At 40.7% G+C, this 19,835-nt stretch overlaps 1 protein-coding gene across 5 annotated transcripts in view; it reads left to right on the top strand.

The window, feature by feature from the left end:
• Nucleotides 1-19,835, top strand: part of ptprz1a (protein tyrosine phosphatase receptor type Z1a) — a 95,238-nt gene that overhangs the window by 43,029 nt on the left and 32,374 nt on the right. For 3 of the 5 annotated variants that reach the window (XR_005695090.1, XM_040026717.1, XM_040026718.1), the window contains exons 9-12: nucleotides 8,130-8,314; nucleotides 12,537-12,663; nucleotides 15,476-15,516; nucleotides 15,610-17,944. Coding sequence is in view for 4 of the 5 variants with exons in the window: in XM_040026717.1 (XP_039882651.1) it covers nucleotides 8,130-8,314; nucleotides 12,537-12,663; nucleotides 15,476-15,516; nucleotides 15,610-17,944 (2,688 nt within the window). In the remaining variant the exon portion in view is untranslated. The remainder of the gene's footprint in view (nucleotides 1-8,129; nucleotides 8,315-12,536; nucleotides 12,664-15,475; nucleotides 15,517-15,609; nucleotides 17,945-19,835) is intronic. The other 2 variants (XM_040026719.1, XM_040026720.1) reach the window with 2 other exon arrangements.

Here is a 19,835-nt window from a genome sequence, read left to right on the forward strand (position 1 = left end):
AGTACCATTTACAGAGAGTTGGGAAATGGCTGCAATCACAGCATTGTAAGATGGCGAAAGATGGACCCTTAGGCCCCCTCCTTGATTCAGAGATGGTCTTTCCCTTTTCACGTAAATGGCCTCCTCGACTCTGCGCTCAAACCAGCGTTCCTCCCTGTCCAGGATGTGTACATCCTCATAATTGAAAGAGTGTCCACTGGCCTGTAGGTGTGAATAGACTGCAGAGTCCTGGCCTGACGAGGTGGCTCTTCTGTGTTGTGCCATCCACTTCGCCAGAGGTTGTTTGGTTTCTCCGATGTATAAATCCTGGCAATCCTCCTGGCACTTAACAGCGTACACTATGTTACTCTGTTTGGGGGACCCGATCCTTGGAGTGGACCAGTTTTTGGCGCAGCGTGTTTTGGGGTTTAAAAGAGACCCGGTGTTTAGAAAAAAATGCGTCTCAACTGCTCCGATACTCCTGACACATATGGGATCACTACAGGTTTTCGCTTGGGCAGCGGTTGTCCTTCTCTCCTGGATCGGCTGGAGCTTTCTTTAGGTGTCTTTCCAGCTTTGACAAAAGTCCAGCTGGGATAACCACATTTACTCAGGGCCTTCTTGATGTGCTGTTCTTCTGCCTCCCTGGCCGCTGTGTCTGTGGGGATGGTATGTGCTCTGTTTTGGAGTGTCCTAATGACACCCAGTTTGTGCTCCAGTGGATGATGAGAGTCAAACCTTAAATACTGATCCGTATGTGTAGGTTTACGGTACACGTCAGCTTTTAGATGTCCCCCATTACTGATGGAAATCTCACAGTCTAAGAAGGCTAACCTGCCACTTTTCATATCCTCCCTGGTGAATTTGATTTGTCAGTCCACCGAGTTAATGTGATCCGTGAATTGTGGTATGTCCTGAGATTTGATTTTTACCCAGGTGTCATCCACATATCTGAACCAATGGCTTGGTGGTGTTCCAGGGTAGGATAGCAGAGCCCTCTTTTCCACTTCTTCCATGTACAAATTGGCCACGATGGGTGAAACTGGGGAGCCCATGGCACACCCATGTTTCTGCCTGTAGAACTGACCCTTGTATGTGAAGTAGGTGGAATGAAGACACAGTTCCAAAAGCAAACACACTTGGTCGATGCTGAGAGTGGTCCTGTTGCTGAGGTTGGTGTCATCCTGTAATCTCTTACGGACTACCTCCAACGCTTCCGTGACTGGGATGCAAGAGAGATGTAACGTTGTACAATACCATGGTTTCATCTGCCTCCATAATGACATCTCTCACCTTCTCAACAAAATCCAGGGTGTTCTGGATGTGGTGTTCAGAGCTGCCCACCAGCGGGTTGAGGATCGAAGCCAGAAACTTGGAGGTGTTATAGGTGACCGAGTTTACGTGAAACGGGAAAGACCATCTCTGAATCGAGGAGGGAGCCTAAGGGTACATCTTTCGCCATCTTACAATGCTGTGATTGCAGCCATTCCCCAAATCTCTGTGAATGGTACTCATGGCCATTGATCAGTGGTCTTTGTTCAGTGGGTTTTGGTCAGTGGTTGTTGATCAATGGTCATGGGAATTTGCATAATTAAGATTAAGGAACTGACCTCCCAGCCCATTGTTCCTTCAGTGGGCTGGTTTCAGTCATTATGCAAATGTACTGTTTATAAGATTGGGGAAACCTGCAGTCAGCTGAGACTGAAGAAGTCACTTGGATGAGTGACGAAACGTTTCTCCCACAAAACGCTACATCCAGATGAACAACAACTTTTTGGAGATTTACTTTCCTGGATGATTGAGAATATATCAAGACAAAATCAGGGTTAAAAGTCTGAAAGGGGGGGAAAAAATGCCCTGAAACTGAAAAGGGGGGTTTGAAACTGAAAAAAGGGAATTTGAAGCCCCCCAAAAATTGAAACTGTAAAAAAACGAAATTGCATAATTTTGTAGTAAACAAACGGCAGACACCGTTGAGCCATTACAACAGATTTTAGGGTTCCCCACCTCCTGAATCCCACTTTCCTACTCATTTTCCTGTTTAGAAGCAAATTCACACTCTACAATTGAGAACGGAAACTAGAGGGTTTCTTTTTTCATTTTTTTATTTGAGTACATTTCAGAGCCAGTGCTTTTTCACTTTTACTTGAAAAAAGAAGTTGACACTTTTGCTGGAGTATTTTTAACACTAGTATCTGTACTTCTAATTAAGTACAGAATGTCTGTACGTTTTCCACTTCTGTCTGGCTTACCTAAGCTCAAAGTGGGCTGCATGTGGCTCACAATGTAAAATGAATTTGTTGACATCCCTGTATACTACTCCGAAAGCAATTCTCTTTTGCAATGTGAAGCTTGCAAAACTGGGTGTTTAAATATAGGACTTTACATGACAGGTTTTTTTTTTTACATTTTTAACCAGCAAATACTCAAACACTATGTGTGTATCTGTCCCAAAGTACAGATCCTGATTCATTTTGATTATAAGAAAGGGTGAGAATTTCAGGCTTTTAAAAATCTGCCTCACATTTCAGTGTGCGGAAAGAAAAAAAAGGGTCTGAAAGTGGGTCAAAAGACCATTTTTCCAAAAATATATTTTCAAAATTATTTGACATATGAAGCTTAAATTTCATCATTCCATTCTATCATATATCTTAAAACTTTGGACCATAAAAGTTTTAGGTAAATTGAAGATGGTGAAGCAAAATATTCTAAACTTCTGTTGATTTTTAGACAAATGATCATGATGTAAAAATAGAGCTGAAGTGACCTGAATAAAATGTCAGTGACAGACAGAGAATGGGGTGACTTGGGTACCAATTGATTTTAACACTGCATGTTGTTTCTACTCAATAACTGGGATTGATCTTTGGCTTTGAGGAGAGTTTGTTCTGGTACCAGAGAAATATTTGATGTTGTTTTCAATTAATGTTCTAAAATATTCTTAAAACATTTGAGAAGCTGGTTTTGAATTGCGTTGACTTTTGCCTCCACCAGTTAGTTTTGGAATATGCAACACTTTAGCATATTTTATTGGAGTTAGCAGAAATTAATTTATTAGTTGTTACACACACATCTGTATATATTTTGGCAACATTACAGGACAAAAACAATCTTCTCCATAATCAGTTCCATTTGTTTGTCTGTTTATCAGTCTAGCATCCACAGTTGTAAAGATGTTTAAATATTGTGTGATGGTAGATATCAATAACAACTGAAGGTGATTTCATTTTGGTGAAAATTGTGTCAAGGTGATACCAAATGTGAAAAACAGCAAAAACTTTATATTACTTTTAAAGGATTGTCTTCAAATTTTACAATATCCTAGACCTTAGAGAAATTGACTATCTAGCTTGGCTAAGCACACACTTTATTTTTTTAATATGACACACTACATCTGCTAACCTCAGCATGTTGTAGTAAAAACATAAAACATTAAAGTTTTAGTAAGCTGTTAGGACGCTAGGGCTGGGCGATAGGGCCTAAAATCCATATCATGGTATAATTTGAAGCATGTGCGGTAACGATATAGTTCGCGATATATTTTTTTCTTCTGTATACCGTATTTTCTATACTTAAAATCCTTTAATTTTCTCAAAACTTGACTGTGCACCTTATAATCCGGTGCGCCTTATGTATGAATTCTGATTGTGCTTATTGACCTCAAACAGATTTTATGTGGTACATGCTCAAAAATCTGTCAAAAATGTTTTAGTAGGACTTTGGTAAGCTACGAAGCCGCACCACTTGATGGACTGTCGGAGCATTATGGGTACCGTAGTCAGGAGCCTCGCTGAGTAACCTGGGTCCAAAACTCCGTCTGCTTCGGGTCCCAAAGTCAAATGAACACTGCGGCATCACTGAGAGTTAAAAACGGTCTAAATTCTTTCATCTTTAATAAAATGATCAGCACTGCTGCTTTACCAGGTGTAACAATTAAGTTTAACATCCAGGCATCCATGAAAACAGAATTTATTACATTTAACAGAGTTAGAAGTTAGCAGGAAGTTAGCTTGCTCGCTTCCACCTAAACATGATATTGCATGTTCTGACTGAGAGATTTCTGAAAAAATTCAAACGTACAGCTCTGCTGTCACTTCCAACATGAATGAAGAGAGGAAACTAAACAGCAGTGACGTTCTTAGGGTTGCTGAAGTTGGGCTAGCTGGTATATAATGATGTGCTACATGATCACTAGTGACACAGCTATGTTAGCATAACAAAAACGCAGTGAAGCTGTAGGATGAACGCTAACTTTTTTCCACTCGATAAACGTTAACGTGAGGGTTCCTGATGGTTTGGGACAAATGCAATCGCATGGCAGGATGCTATGAAGGGACCAAACTTCAGTCAGGAGAACAACTGAGATAATCCATCCACAAAACGAGGTTAGTCATTAATATACTGCAACAACATGGGAATAGAGCAGAATTCATTCATTAATGAATCAATGGTACGGAAGTGGAGAAAGCGCAGTTTTTGGCTTTCCTCATATTCCAAAACGTGCTTCGTCTCTTCGCTATTACTGTCACCCGGCATAATTTGCAGATGATATTTCCTGCAGCCGCTGCGATGCTTTTGACCAAAACAGGCGCAGCTTGATGACACCATCAACATGCACTATCAGGGTAGAGCGGTATAGTCAAAATCTCTACCATTGGCCAAATTCATATCGTTTCTACCGAATACCATTTATACCGAATATCGTTTATACCGCCCACCCCATAGGACGCGTCCCTTTTCTGTGAAGTCTAGAGGGCATGAGGGCAACAGTGCAAACTATATATAAAGTGGGTTTCCAAACAAAAACCCCATTCTTCACTGAAAGAAAAGAACACGTTAAACTCTAGAGCAGCGGTCCCCAACCACCAGGCCACGGACCGGTCTGTGAGTCGTTTGGTACCGGACCACGAGAGTTGAGGCTCAGGTGGGAAATTGATGGTTTTCAGGGTTTTTATCATTAACTCTGTTTCCCTGGGTCTTTGTAGTTGTGTCTTCTTATTATTATCTTATTTTGAAAGAAATATTTACGCGTTACCATGGTGGCCAGAGAGCAGACAGGAGGATGTTACTCTTAATGTTGGCGCATTTCAGGAGGACGCTGCTAATAAGGTTACACAATTACACAGTTAATTGGCATTTATTATTACATTTATAAAATACCACAGTTTTTGTTTTGGCCGTATCATTTTATTTTGTTGTATTTGTTCGCTGCACCTTAAAGGCCGGTCTGTGAAAATCTTGTGTGACATTACACCGGTCCGTGGCGCAAAAAAGGTTGGGGACCGCTGCTCTAGAGTGAAACAACAAAGGTACAATGCCTAGGCAAAGCAATGGCAGAGCACTCCTAAAAAGCTTCTGCTAATCTTTAAACAGCAAAACAAACTAGGCCCCACAAATTTACTGCCATTATCTTCACCACTAGAACAGCAGGAACATATTTCCCGACACTTGTTAGCCAAAACAAAACAAAACGTATGATGTAATGATAGAAAGGTGCTATACAAGTACAGTTTTGCTTATCTACTTAGAAAGTATACTCCATTAGATGTTACAAACTCATCGATGCTGGGTACTGGAATTTACACAAGCCTTAGAAGAAAACTGAAAATTACTGGAAGCAGCAGCAGTCATGCCAAACTATAATATGCTGATCACTGTAGTTTGTTCAGTGAGTATGGTTTGATTGAATCGGTTTCCCTGATATAGGAATAGGGAAGGGTTTCAAAGTACCAAAAAAATTAGTTGCTGGTTTTAATTTAAATGTCTTATGAGATCCAAAAGTCCAAGAAAAAATTTATATATATATATAAAATATATATAAAACAGGTCCGCGGCTCCGAACCATAGTAAAGGGACCTCTGGCTAATACGTCGGGTTCATGTCGGGCTCATAACCGAAAACTAGCTTTACTTTGTTGTCTGGGTCAACTTTGCTAGTGAGAGACAGAGAGACGTTGAAAGGCTCCAACGGAACTTATTGCTTCGGAGGAAAACACGAACACAGTGTACAGTCAAGTCTTAACAGCTTACTTACAACTGGGCTTGTCAGGCACTCTTCTTGGCTGCAGTGGTTATTATTATATTTACATGCTTCCAGCTCCCGTTTCTGGTCGGTGACAACTCGTACTTTTCCTTTTTCTCCCTCTCTCGCTCACAGACACATAACAAGTATGGCAGTCCATTCTCCCTGCAGCACGGACTACACTGCCCATGAGGCTACATTCTTTAGGGCTATGCCTGTAACGCTAATGCGTGTTTTGTTCGGGTTTCCACCGGTGTGGAATTATCAAAAATAGAGAGGGCATAGCCTAACATATGAAACAGGAAAAGACCGGCGTGTAATCCCTTTATTTCAACAAAGTAACTGTATTCTAAATACCACCTTTTTAAACGGTAACTGTAACGGAATACAGTTACTCATATTTTGTATTTTAAATACGTAACAGCGGTACATGTATTCCGTTACTCCCCAACACTGTTTATAGACATGTCAGCATAGAACAATTAATGTTGGTTTAGTCAACATAGCATAGGTTTTTTTTCTGGTCTTTTTTTTGTTATTGTTGTTGATTTTCAGGTCACTTTGGAGTGATTCATTGGTGCGTCCGCTGTTTTATTTATTACTCTTTATGTCTTATCATTTCTCTTTCTGCACTCAGCAGTATGTTTGATCTGCCTTCAGTCCTGCCCTTTAACTACAAAAACACATAAACACACATACACAACCCAACCAGTCAGTCAGTCAATCAGTCAAACCACGACCACACTGAGGTTTGCCACATGGAAACACATGGTCTGTTTTCCCTGACAGTTGGTTTCAGGGAAAACAGACTAAAATTGGAGGGAGAGGGGGAGAGAGAGAGAGAGAGAGGGAGGGAGGGAGGGAGAAGAGAGAGAGAGAGGTTTGTGCATTCTTTACCAAAGTTCTCGTGGTTGGCACTGCCCTCTAGTGGTCCAAGCAAAATATTTGTATTTATCAGCTTGTATTTATCTGTTCCCTCTTCTGCTGTTCGTAGCTAATGATATCAGGATTTTCACTTTGATCCCTCAGTAAACAGAGGTTAGACTGGTTAGAGCACTGAGCCTAGCTGAGATCCAGTGGAAAAGGAAATTTGCGAATGATTGGATAGAGTTTTCTGTCTGTCACCGCCAATCCTCAGTCTGCTTTAATCTGTGTTAATCCCAGACTTCATAGTGTCAGTCATCTGCATTGTCTCTGCACTACTAATCTCACCTCTGACCCAGAATCATACTTACAAACACAGACAGGAGCCATTTCAACAGCCACAATTCACTTTACTCATCCATTGCTTACTTACCGGTAGTTAATAATTCAGTTCAATTTAATTAAATGTTATATATACAGCGCCACATCGCAACAGCAGTCACCTCAAGGCAGTAACAAATAAATCAATAAACAAATAAAGGCACATCATGATGGGCGCTAGGACAGTTTATGGCCCACCAAAGTCAATTTTAAAGGTATAACTATGGCTTCACATCTAAATTGAATTAATTCTTGATTATGCTCTTCAATTTTATAGAAGAGCACAATTTTACAGTTTTATGAAATTCAGCTTTGTAGTTTTTTGTGTAATTTTCCTAATCAGCAAACAAGCATTGAACACATTTCACCACTGAGTTGCTTCAAAAGGACAAGCTATAAAACATAATGTGATGTGATAACCTGCATTGAGGATCAAGACAATTTTAAAAGCAAAATCATAAAATGTAATATTTTCCTTTTAATTGACTCTTTCTTTTTTTTTTAATGTAGTCAATCATACATGATAATGTATCCAGTGTTCCCCTGTTCATCAAATCTACATAAAAGCTACTGAAATAATAAAAGTTACTATAATAGAAAATAAAGTCAAGGTAGATCTTAGTTTTGGTTAGAGTTTTGGTTCCTGTATTTGAATTTGTGTCCATAAGTGCAGGCAAAAATGGAATATACACTGTAGAATGTGACAATCAATAATACCAAGCCAGCCACACTGTAATGAGTACAACATTTATTTTATTTATTTTTATCAGGATCTGAAATGACTGAGGAAATGTAAGCTGTAAACCATCTGCAGAACTCGGGGGTTTAAAAGAGTGCATCACAACATATTTTTAAAAAGAGAGGTTTTTATCTGTGTGTTTCAGTCTGCAGTTCAGAACCGGAGAACATCCAGGTGGCACCACACAACCTCAGCAGCCTGCTGGTGACATGGGAAAGGCCACGGGCAGTGTATGACTCCAGCATCGACAAGTACTCAGTCAACTACAGACTAGCTAGTACAGAGAATGCTGTCTCATCTGAATATCTGACTGACGGAGACCAGGATGTGGTGAGAAAGCAACCAACAGTTCATAATCTAAAAAACATTTTCTCTTAAATTTTGTGATATTTGCCATCTGTCCATCCATCCATCCATCCATCTTCTTCCACTGATCAGGGGCCGGGTCATGGGGGGCCAGACAAGGCAGAGAAGCCCAGACCTCCCTCTCCCCTACCACCTCCTCCAGCTTGTCCAAGGGAACACCAAGGCATTCCCAGGCCAACCGAGAGATATAATCTCTCCAGCGTGTCCTGGGTCTGCCCCGGGGCCTCCTCCCAGCGGGGCATACCTGGAACACCTCGCCCAGGATGCGCCCAAGAGGCATTCTTGTCAGATGCCCAAACCATCTCAACTGGCTCCTTTCATTGTGGAGGAGCAGTGGGTCTACTCTGAGTCCTTCCCAGATGGCTGAACTCCTCACCCTATCTCTAAGGGAAAGGCCAGCCAACCTTTGGAGGAAGCCCATTTGTGCTGCTAGTATCCGCACTACCCACAGCTTGTGACTGTAGATGAGGGTAGGGACGTGGATCAACCAGTAAATTGAGAGCTTCGTTTTTACATTCAGCTCTATCTTCACCATAACAGACCAGTACAGCGTCCGCATCACTGCAGCTGCAAGACCAATCCATCTGTTAATCTCTCACTCCCTTCTCTCATCACTTGTGAACAAGACCCCGAGATTTTAGTTTAATTCACTTGGGGTAGGAAGTTGTCCCTGACCCGAAGTGAGCAATCCACCCTTTTCCGGCTGAGGGCCATGGCCTCAGATTTGGAGGTGCTGATTCTCATTTCCACTGCTTCACACTCAGCAAGCTGTTCCAGTGCGAGCTGGAGGCCATCATACATTAAGGCTAACAGAACCACATCATCTGCAAAAAGCAGAGATGAGATTCTGAGACCACCCAAGTGAAAGCCTCCCTCCACTTGGCTACTTCTAGAAATTCTGTCCATAAAAAAGGGCCTGTTGTAATGGGTCCCGACATCCCATACTCCTGAAGCACCTCCCACCTTCTCCAAGTCCACAAAATATATGTAGACTGGTTGGGCAAACTCCCATGCACCCTCAAGTATCGTTGAGAGGGTAAAGAGCTGGTCCAGTGTTCCACGACCAGGACGAAAGCCGCATTGTTCCTCCTGTATCCGAGGTTCAACTAAAGGATGGACTTGCCAACTCCATGGCATAGACTTTCCCAAGGAGGCTGAGGGTGTGATCCCCTATAGTTGGAGCACACCCTCCGGTCCCTCTTCTTAAGTATCCGTCGCATGACAGTTTGCCAAGCTAACCAAGCCCAATAGGACTCCTCCTTTAGCCTGGTGGCTCCCTTCACTTCTGGTGTCCCAACATTTGGTTCGGCGGTTACTACCACGACAGGCAGCAACCACCTTACAGCTGCAGCTCAGTGCAGCGGCTTCAGCAGTGGAGGTGCTGAACATGGTCCATTCAGACTCAATGTCCCCAATCTCCCTTGGAACGCTGTTGAAGCTCTGCCTGAGGTGTGAGTTGAAGATCTTGCAGACCAGACCTCTGCCAGGCGTTCCCAGCTTACCCTCATTATACATTTTGGTGCGTCAGGTCTGTCCAGCATCCTCCCCCCCACCACCTGATCCAACTCTCCAGCAGGTGGTGAACTCTCCAGCAGGTGGTGATCAGCTCAGCCCCTCTCTTCACCCAAAATATTTCCACAGGTCTGGTGATACGATTACAAAATCAATCATCAACCTGCGGCCTAGAGTGTCCTGGCACTACATGCACTCATTTACACCTTTATATTCACACATGATGTTTGTTACAACTGTGGTTTGCACAGACGTCCAGTAACAAAACACTGCTCAGGTTCAGATCTGGGAGCCCATTCCTTCCAGTCACGCCCCCTCCAGGTCTCACTGTCATTGCTTACATGAGCGTTGAAGTCTCCCAGTAGGACAACAGTCCCCATGTGGAGCACTCTCAAGCACCCAGGGATTCCAAGAAGGCTGGGTACTTTGAAGTAAACTGCGCATAAGCGGAGACGACAGTCAGGACCTGTTCTCTGACCCGAAGGTGCAGGGTGCAAGCCCTCTCATCCAGAAACCCCAACGTACAGGCAACAAGCCGAGGGGATACTAGAATACCCACCCCAGTCTGCTGCCTCTCAGCAAGGGCAACTCTAGACTGAGACAGAGTCTAGGCCCTCACCAGGACCCCAAGCCATGCATTGAGGTGAGCCCGACTATATCCAGCAGGTACCTCTCAACCTCATGTACTAACCCAGAAACCAGAGAGGTGACATTCCATGTCCCAATCACTAGTTTTGGTAGTCAGGGTTTGGTCCGACAGGGCCTCTGCTCCTGGCCGCCACCCAAAGCACATTGTACCCGACACCTACGGCACCTCCTGTGGGTGGTGGGCCTGCAGGAGGATAGGCCCATCTCCCTTTTTCGAACTGTGCCTGGCTGTGCCCCATGGATGCCATTGGGCACCCTCCCCGGGCCTGGCTCCAGTGAGGGGCCCTGGAAGGGTGAACTGTTCCCTTGGACTTATTCGATTCAATTCAGTTTTATTTATATAGCGCCAAATCACAACAACAGTCGCCTCAAGGTACTTTATATTGTACAGTAGATCCTACAATAATACATACAGAGAAAAACTCAACAATCATATGACCCCCTATGAGCAAGCACTTTGGCGACAGTGGAAAGGAAAAACTCCCTTTTAACAGGGAGAAACCTCCGGCAGAACCAGGCTCAGGGAGGGGTGGGCATCTGCTACGACTGGTGACTTATACTCATGGGGGTGTTTTGAATTCCTCATTGTTTGGTCCCTTACCCAGGACCAATTTGCCATGTGAGACCCTACCAAGGGGGACAACATAGCCCCTGGAATCCCTGGAACACACAAACCCCCTCCACCACGTTAAGGTAGCGATTCACAGAGGGGTGATATTTTCGCCAATTATATTAACCATTGACCTCTATGAAGCCTGAATAAGCAGCTGTTGCACAAATGATAATCACCGAACCTCTAAGAACTGTGCACTGTTTACTACTACTAAAAACTGTCTTCTCAAAAAGGTGTTCACTAGGCTGCTCAATGTTTTTGGTGTGGATTTAATGGTAAATAATTCTTAGTCATATTGTCATTTCATAGTCTAGGGAGTATGTTGAAGTTCACCTGTAGGCCAACCCAAAAGTATCGCCCTGGATTTTATGTTAGACAATAAACTTTGTGTTGAAATAAAAGTTTTATGACACTTCCACAATATGTGCAAGATACTTGCCAAAAGTAAAATGTCTTTTTTGCCAAATGATGAATGTCTGCAACAACTTCTGTGGTGTTTAATCGCAAGGTAGCAAATTAAATAAGTCTTGGACACAGAAAATTTTCAGCATTAATATCATTAGGTGATGAGGTAAGGATGCTTACTTACACTCATTAGACACTTTGTTAGGTGCACCCGTTGAACTGCTAGATAATGCAAATATCTAGTCAACCAAATCACATTGCAAAAGATGAACATTTTCTCAAAACAGAAAGTATCCAGAGAATGGCATGTGTTTGGGTGAAAATGCTGTTAATGCCAGAGGTCAGAGGAGAATGGCTAGAATGCTTTGAGCTGATAGGATGGCAACAGTAATTTAGATATCTACTGGTTATAACCAAGGTATGCTTAAGAGCACAGCATGTTGAACCGTGAAGAAGATGTGTTACAGCAGCAACAGAAGAAGGCGACAATAGTTGCTGCTGTCAGCTAAGAACAGGAACCTGAGGCTATAACTTGTAGGGGATCACCAAAGTAGAATAGAATAGCCTTTATTGTCATTGTACAGAGTACAACGAAATTGGAGTGCCACTCCCTTGGTGCAAGTTTCAATAATAAATATAAATGTAAAATATAAAAAGTACAACAAAAACAATCGTAAGTACTCAAACAATAGTATGTACAATATATACAGGATAGCAGCATTAATATAATGACAGTGACGGTATGGAATAGGTTCAATTGTTTTTGTGCTTATTTACTACGGTGATAGCTCTGGGAAAGAAGCTATCCCTGAATCTGTTTGTCCTGGTTTTATGTGACCTGTACCGTTGGTACCGGGCACGAGCCTAGTTTTAGGATAGCTGTAACATTCACTTGTACACTGTACTTTGACCATGGTTTAACTCCTTGTGAGTGAAATAAAGACATGCAAATGACTGTAGAGAATGGAAGTAGGTAATCTTGGTACTGATGTGATATTCTTTCACCAGGGTGCGATACTTGATGACCTCTTGGCCAACACCAGTTATATGATCCAGGTTGTGGCGGTGTGCTCCAACGGTCTGTACGGACGTTCAAGCAACCCATTGATGGTTGTCATGCCCATTGACAACCCTGGTAAGAGCAAGCGTGCCCATCACCAGGCATAACCACAAAATCTATTAATTGTGAAATAGTAAGGCTAGTGCAAATTGTGACTTTGTGACAAACCTGCAAGATAGCCAGATCTGTATATTATAAAATTAATTTGTATTGAACCTTTACAAAGTGCAAAATAATTGGTTAACACTTAGTAATGTTATTGGTCACATTACTGTTACTAAGTCATCATTTAACCATATTTTAAATATATTCCAGTCACTTTTACATATTATTAATAATTAATAATTTAAATTTAATCTAATAACGTGGATGCTTTTTTATTTCATTCAACATTTTTATTTACGATGGCATTTTATTGTTTTTTTTTATTTTCATCATTTTCTTTTGCTATTCTCTCTTTACATTTTTCTGTTGTTTTATGGTCATAAATGGAATAAACTGCATTAGAAGATAAAAACTTATAAATTACCACACACTAACAAGGTCACTTTTGTAACGGTTATCTGGTTGTGGTTGAGGCTAGAGAATTTCTTTTTTCCGTCTAAAAGGGTTTTGTTTAACCTTACTTAACACAAAGACCTGAAGCTGAGGAAAAACTGCTTCAGCCCTTCAAACTAACTAAATTGTTACTGAAATATGATCATTGGGGTGCAATTAATTAACTTTTTTGGTTTCTTACACATTTTTCTTTGTAAACAATTTATCCCAAATATCTGTCCTCCCCTAAATCCTGAATAAATATTTCTTGTGTTTTTCCTCATCTCCTTTTCATCCTACCCATTTTACCTTCCCTATGGTTGTACACATGTAACTGACTACATTTGATTTAACACACAAAAACATGTTTCATCTTGTCTGTGTTTTTAACTGTTTCTTTAGATTCTTAAAATATACTCTTCCTGTATTTAGAGTTAAACAATATACTTGGTTTAAAGAGTCATTTTTAGTGTTGCAAAGCTGCCATCTTTGTTTTGCTGTCATCCACATTCACATGGCATCTGTTCTGCTTCCCAAACCTTTTGTTTTTGCAGCCTTTTGTTTAGTGAGGACTGGATTGGCAGTTATAGTGACTTTGTATTTCAGCTGAACTTAATAATAAATAAACCGATATGTGTTCTTACAATCAAAAAGATGAAGTATCCTATTATCCTGTATCTTATTGTAATATTCTTCAATATTCATTAGATTTACATAAGTGAATTTTTCCTAACTTGGGTTTTGGATACATGCTAACATTCTGGCAGTCATAGCTGCCTAGAAATAGTTCTGTCACAAAAAAACATAGAAATCGACATCTTAACAACACCTTATTATGTTAGTATTAGATTACTACTATTAGATTACTACTTATATTTAAGTAGCATTACCTTATTTTCAGGTATAAAGAACACTCTCTGAAATTAGGAAATGGAGCGATTCTGATGTGACAGCTACTTATATTTAAGTAGCATTACCTTATTTTCAATTATATTGTAGGGTCTCTACCTTGTAAAGTGCCTTGAGGCAACTGTTGCTGTGATTTGGCACTATATGAATAAAACTGAATTGATTATGGCATTTACAAGATTGTGAGGAATAACTAACAAGGCAACGTTTTACTCACCTTTAAAATTAGTCACTTTTAAAATTGAAAAAATATTTCAGACCGAGTAAAGTGTATAGCATAACTTTATTACTGGACTGGTTGCGCAGGTCCTATCATGCTACCACACTGGAATTCACTGAGCTCCTGAGAGCAAACCATACATGATTATAGTAGGAATTTTACGATCACCAAATGAAGTACGTTCAAAATACAATTCCTGTACAGAAATTTGCAAAAGTGTTATTTATGATCTATAATGATGATGATATGTGTTCTAGGAAAAAATACTGATATGTATTTCATTTGTAAATGCCATGGTGCTAATGTTGATAAAGTTAACACACATATCATTTCCCTGAGTCTTCTCCATCAAGCCTGTTTCTTTAAACTTGTAAAACCTCACTTCATGCTTCACAAACAAGTCTGATCTGGTCCTTGTGGTGTGTCATTTAGCTTCAAACAGGTAAGAGCCACTAGCCCACCATTTACACACCTGCCCCCTTAAATCCCCACTGTGTGCTGTCTCTAAGTTCAGTCAGCTTGTGCAGCATTAGCAGATAACTCTCCTTATGAGTTTGTTTTATTCCTCTTAGGGAACAGGTGGATCCAGTCTGAAAACAAAAGTTTGAGACAATCGGAGTTAAAGAAGTAACTTGAAAGCTTTTTGTTCAGATTCCTTTCTGTAACTTGTCTAGTTTTACAAGAATGAAACAGGAAAAACTACAAGTTGCAAATGCTTTATGTGTTTGTGTCTTTTGGGGATAATTCCTGCATGCAGGTACCCGATATGTTGTCACCATTTGTTTTTTTCATAAATTGTCATTTTATCACATGTAGTTGTCTGAATAATCCTCCTCTTTTTCATTTTCTCCATATGGTTTTTTGTATTGTCCTTTTTTCTATCCCGAGTGACACATTCCCATTCTGATTATTGGTCCTAGAATAGCAAAACTAAATGAAAGGATTAATTGTCCAGGAGCTTACCTGTTCTTGTCTGAGATGTTTTCGTCTGTGTTTCCAATTTGTTATGACCTTTGTTACCTATTTCTGCTTTTTCAGCATTTTCTTTCTTTGAACATTGTTTTTAATTCTGGAAATTAAAAATAACATGAATATAAGTTGAAGGAAACTTAAAGCCATCCTGAAGAAAATTTAAGCTAGAGTTATTTTGAAAATAAGTGATTTATTCTAGTTCTTGTTTGCATTGTATATAACTAATGTTGCATTCTGTTCCCTTTCTAGAAAATGCACTGGATCCAGCTTCTTATGAATATAGTAATGAGGTAAAAACAAAAATCCTATTTTCCCCATCTCATTGTTTAATTGTAGAATTACTGTTACTTGTCAAAGTCTGTAAACCATACTTTTACCAACAGGTCAAGTATGATCTAGATCTTACCTGGGATGGAATAGGACAAACTAAGGACTACGATCTGGATTGGAGTGCAACAAACTTGCAGAGGACAACAACTTCTGAATCACCTTTTTTGCTTTTGCCTACTATTAGAACTACAACAGTAGAGTTGGGTCACAGGAAAGTTACCAAGGATCCAGTTCCTCCTCTTAGATCCACTCAATCTGGTCAAGTGTTGAGCAATTCTGAAGAGATGCAACAACATAGTACCTCCATGTGGTCACCAGAAATGACCCTGCCACCAGAAACAAAGGGAAGAGCTAACTTCAATGCCAATGCTCTGTTTAATTTAACCAAAACAACCAAAGAAAACTCACTTTATACCACCACTGCTCCTTTACACCGCACGATAAAAATAGATGGTGTTCATGGAGGCATTACCCTAAACGGAAAAGGCAAAATAAAGGGAGGTATAAGTACCACTGCTCCCACAGTAACCACTTCAAAGGCTGATTACATTAATAGAGGATTAAGTCAACAAGATTATTCTGGAAAAGTAACTACCACTACTCCTACAATTACGAGTGCAAAGACCAAAGAAGGTAATGTTTCTCAATCAGGCAACACTGCAACCAATGTCATGTCTCATATAAGTAACGTGAGCAGCACAACGTCGTCTTCTACATCCTTCATCCAAACCAAGACTGATCCACGTTTGGCACGCCCAACAAACAAAGACAACACCACTGATAGAAGTCTTTCTACTAAGCCCAGAGGTATTCCAGAGATCCAGACAGAAAGCTCAACTTCCAAACCTTCCTCTTCACCTACCAAAACATCTGTCCAATTAAGCCGCATTCTCGTGCAGACCACAAAGCCACTGTCCAATGGTGAGAGCCTATTTGTGTTCCCCTCAACTTCCTCCTCCTTCACCTCCTCTCCTTTGTGTGATGCCGTGGATTCCAGCTGTGCCTCTTCCACCTGCTTGCATGATCCTACCTCCTCTTGGCCTGCATTGTCTCCCTTGGACTCACAGCTTACTGCTACATCCCTGTCACCTGTCAAAGACCCAGTTTCCCAGGCTTCAGTCTTCACGCTATCTGCCTCTACCCTGCCCTACCTCCCTCACCCCTCACACTCCCTGTCTGGTTGGGCGACTGACCCTGTCTTTCATGGTGTTGGGTTTGATGATACTGATAGCAATGATGTGTTGTCTGGATCTTCAAGTAATCCCTCAGTATTTAGCAGTACACCTCCACTCCAAGCACTTCTAGACCCGTCTGCTATTGTTTTCACCACCAAGCTCTCTGAATCTTCCTGGGATCAGTCCCTCTCAGCAGCATCTCTGTCTGTTATCCCCACCCTAGAACCTTCGGTTCATCTGTCTAGTAACCGCTTCCTTTTTGACCCTACCCTTGGATTATCTAGTTCTTTCTCATCTGTTTTTGACAATTCAAGATATGCCACAGGGAAAACAATAGAGACTTTTCTCAAAGAGGGCAGTGGTGACAGGTTTCCATTAGTTAGCGATGTGCATGCCCTGTGTGACTGCTCTTTGGAGCCATCAGCATCCTCCCCTTGGTTGCATTTGTTAAATGTTGAATTGTCCTCCTCAGCCTGGGACTCTATAAGTTTAGAGCTTTACTCAAGTGTGGGCTTCCTTTCAGCCACTCATGTTGACTTTGACAATTTTCTACACTCTTTATCTGTGGTGGGCTCTGATGGTCTGTCCTTAGGTCAGCCACTGTCATCCCGTAGTGCTATCTTGCCTTCATCATCTTCTTCACACTCCCAGGTTCTCCAAGCCACCCAAAGTGACCTGCCAATTTCTGTTGCAGCCACAGCATCTGCCATCATGGAATCCTGGTTCTCTGTATCATCTGTGCTAACTCCTTCACCCACAGCCTCCCCCACCACTCTCGCTTCAGAGGGACAGGTGATAGACACCAGTACCAGTGCATCTGGCTCAGGCCTGTTCCCCGACTCCCAGGAGGGCATAGATCAGGAGTGGGACATGGTTCAAACTTCAACCTCTGGGGAGAGCATGCTCCCTTACTCGATGAACGTTATTAGCAGTGCTTCCCCATCTAGCTCCTCAGAGGCTGGCCAGAACCCAGATGATCTGGATGAACACTCCTCAGCATTTTATTTTGAAAGTGAGAGTAGCAATGCATTGGGCTTCGAGGTAGGAGACACGACAACAGAAGCAGTAACCTCTGCTTCACATTGGTCGCTAGGTAGGGAGGAGGGGAGCAGCTCAGGGCAGAGTGAAAGCCTCTACGACAACGAGACATCTTCTGACTTCAGTATCTCTGAGCACACAGAAAGGGAGTTGACAGAAGAGGAGCCAGTAGCAGGTAAAACAAAACAAAACAAAAAAAGCTGCCAGTGCGCGGGGGACAAAAACTTCACCGCATTTGCAATTTTGCCCTGGAAACTAGGAAACACATGCTTTGTTAGAAAGAATTTTGAACATCCAAAAGACTAATCTACTTCTCTTCATTTGTAAGAGAAGAAAAAGAAAACGTCATTTATAATTTCAGTCTGTTAAATCAAAATAAAGAAAATTCACTTAACTATACAGGCCCCTTAACTATTATGAACCTTTCATCACATTCTTCACTATTATTTCAGATATATTTATCTTAATAGATTGCATCCAGCCATATATTGTTGTTTTTTCAAACTGCATATCAGGGATGTAAATAGCTCCACTTCCATGTGAAGTATTTTTCTTATTTAATATAATTCTAATGGAGCGTCTCTGATGACATGTGAGGCAGTAAGATATTCATGACCACTAATAAAGAAGAAGATGCGAAAATGCAGGAGCCCTAAACGCTGCACCACATTTGATGACAGAATAAAACCTTTTAAAGAGGCCACACTATCATGAGATAGAGACAGAAAGTTAAAGAATATCCTGACAACAACCAAAATTATTACTGTAATTAAAAAAAAAAAAAAAGATGACATGTGGTCTAGCTTTGGTCATCAAGGTTTAGTGATGCTCAAAAACCCTAAACACTGAAATGCCTTTTCAAATGTTGCTTGACATGGGCACCAGAGGGCAGCAGAGCTGTTTTGATTTTCAAAGTGGTTCACATATCTATATTATCTTTATATTGTCTCAGCTGTGCTATGTATAGGTTGTAAATATCAGTGAAAAGTGATTTAAAGTTGTAGTATTTACAAAGTAAATCAAGTAATGAATAACAGAGAAAGATTTTTTTCCCTTCCTGACAGGCTTTGATTTTTAGTTTATTTAAATGAAATTCACATTGATCTTATTAAAATCTTGCTGCAGGTGGGTAATATCATAATTAATATCCCTGTTACTTCAAAGTTGCATAATAATAATAATAATAATTCTTTAAAAAACTTAAAATATCTTTTTTTTGTTGGTTGGATTTTTCTTTTTTTTAAGATTTTCATCCATAAAGCTTTGTTCGTCAAAGTGTCCTTGAAAATACCAAAATTTTATGATTTAAAAAAAAAAAAAAGTTTTCACATGGTCTTGTTGTAGAAGGACTTGGTGTGTTACTGCCCTAATAACAACAAAGGCCAAATGTTTGCAAATGGAAAATAAAAGTAGTGGGTCACTCCTTTTATTTTATTTTTTTAGAGGTAATTTGAGGTCAGCTGATCTGTGTTGTATGATGTGTATTGAACATTGCCTTGACTTTTCTTTCAGATAAACTAAAAATAAGGCCTGCCTGGTAGCTAAATATATGTTAGAGGGAAACCTCCAACCTTTTTATTTATTATATTTGTTAAGAGGGGGTTTTAAGACTGTTGGTTCCTTAAGTCACATATTTGATTTGATTTGATTTTTAATTTTTTGAGTTGAGTCTTCTGTTTCAATTTCCTCATTGAATTGACTAATATTTTTCATCATCTAGTAATTAGTCCAAGATTTAAAACCGGCATAAAAAGGTGTGCTGGATGAATGATTGGATGAATTGGTTTTACTTTTAAAGCGCACCACAAACTCGATATGAGCTGGTTAACAGGTCTGACCCACTCATTCATGACAGTACAGGGTCAGTCTGTGCAGAAAAGGTCTAGCAAACAGCTTTTCAGTCATGTGTAGTTCACACTATTGTTGTTTTTACAGGCTGTCAGAAAGGATGGTTTAGCAGCTAAATTCAATTCAATTTTATTTATACTGCACCAAATTACAACAACAGTCACCTCAAGGCACTTTTATGTTTTAAGGTAAATCTTACAATAATACAACAGACAAAT

This window comes from Simochromis diagramma, unplaced genomic scaffold (assembly GCF_900408965.1).
Source record: "Simochromis diagramma unplaced genomic scaffold, fSimDia1.1 OVJJ01000293.1, whole genome shotgun sequence".
In the NCBI taxonomy this organism is placed as follows: Eukaryota; Metazoa; Chordata; class Actinopteri; order Cichliformes; family Cichlidae; genus Simochromis; species Simochromis diagramma.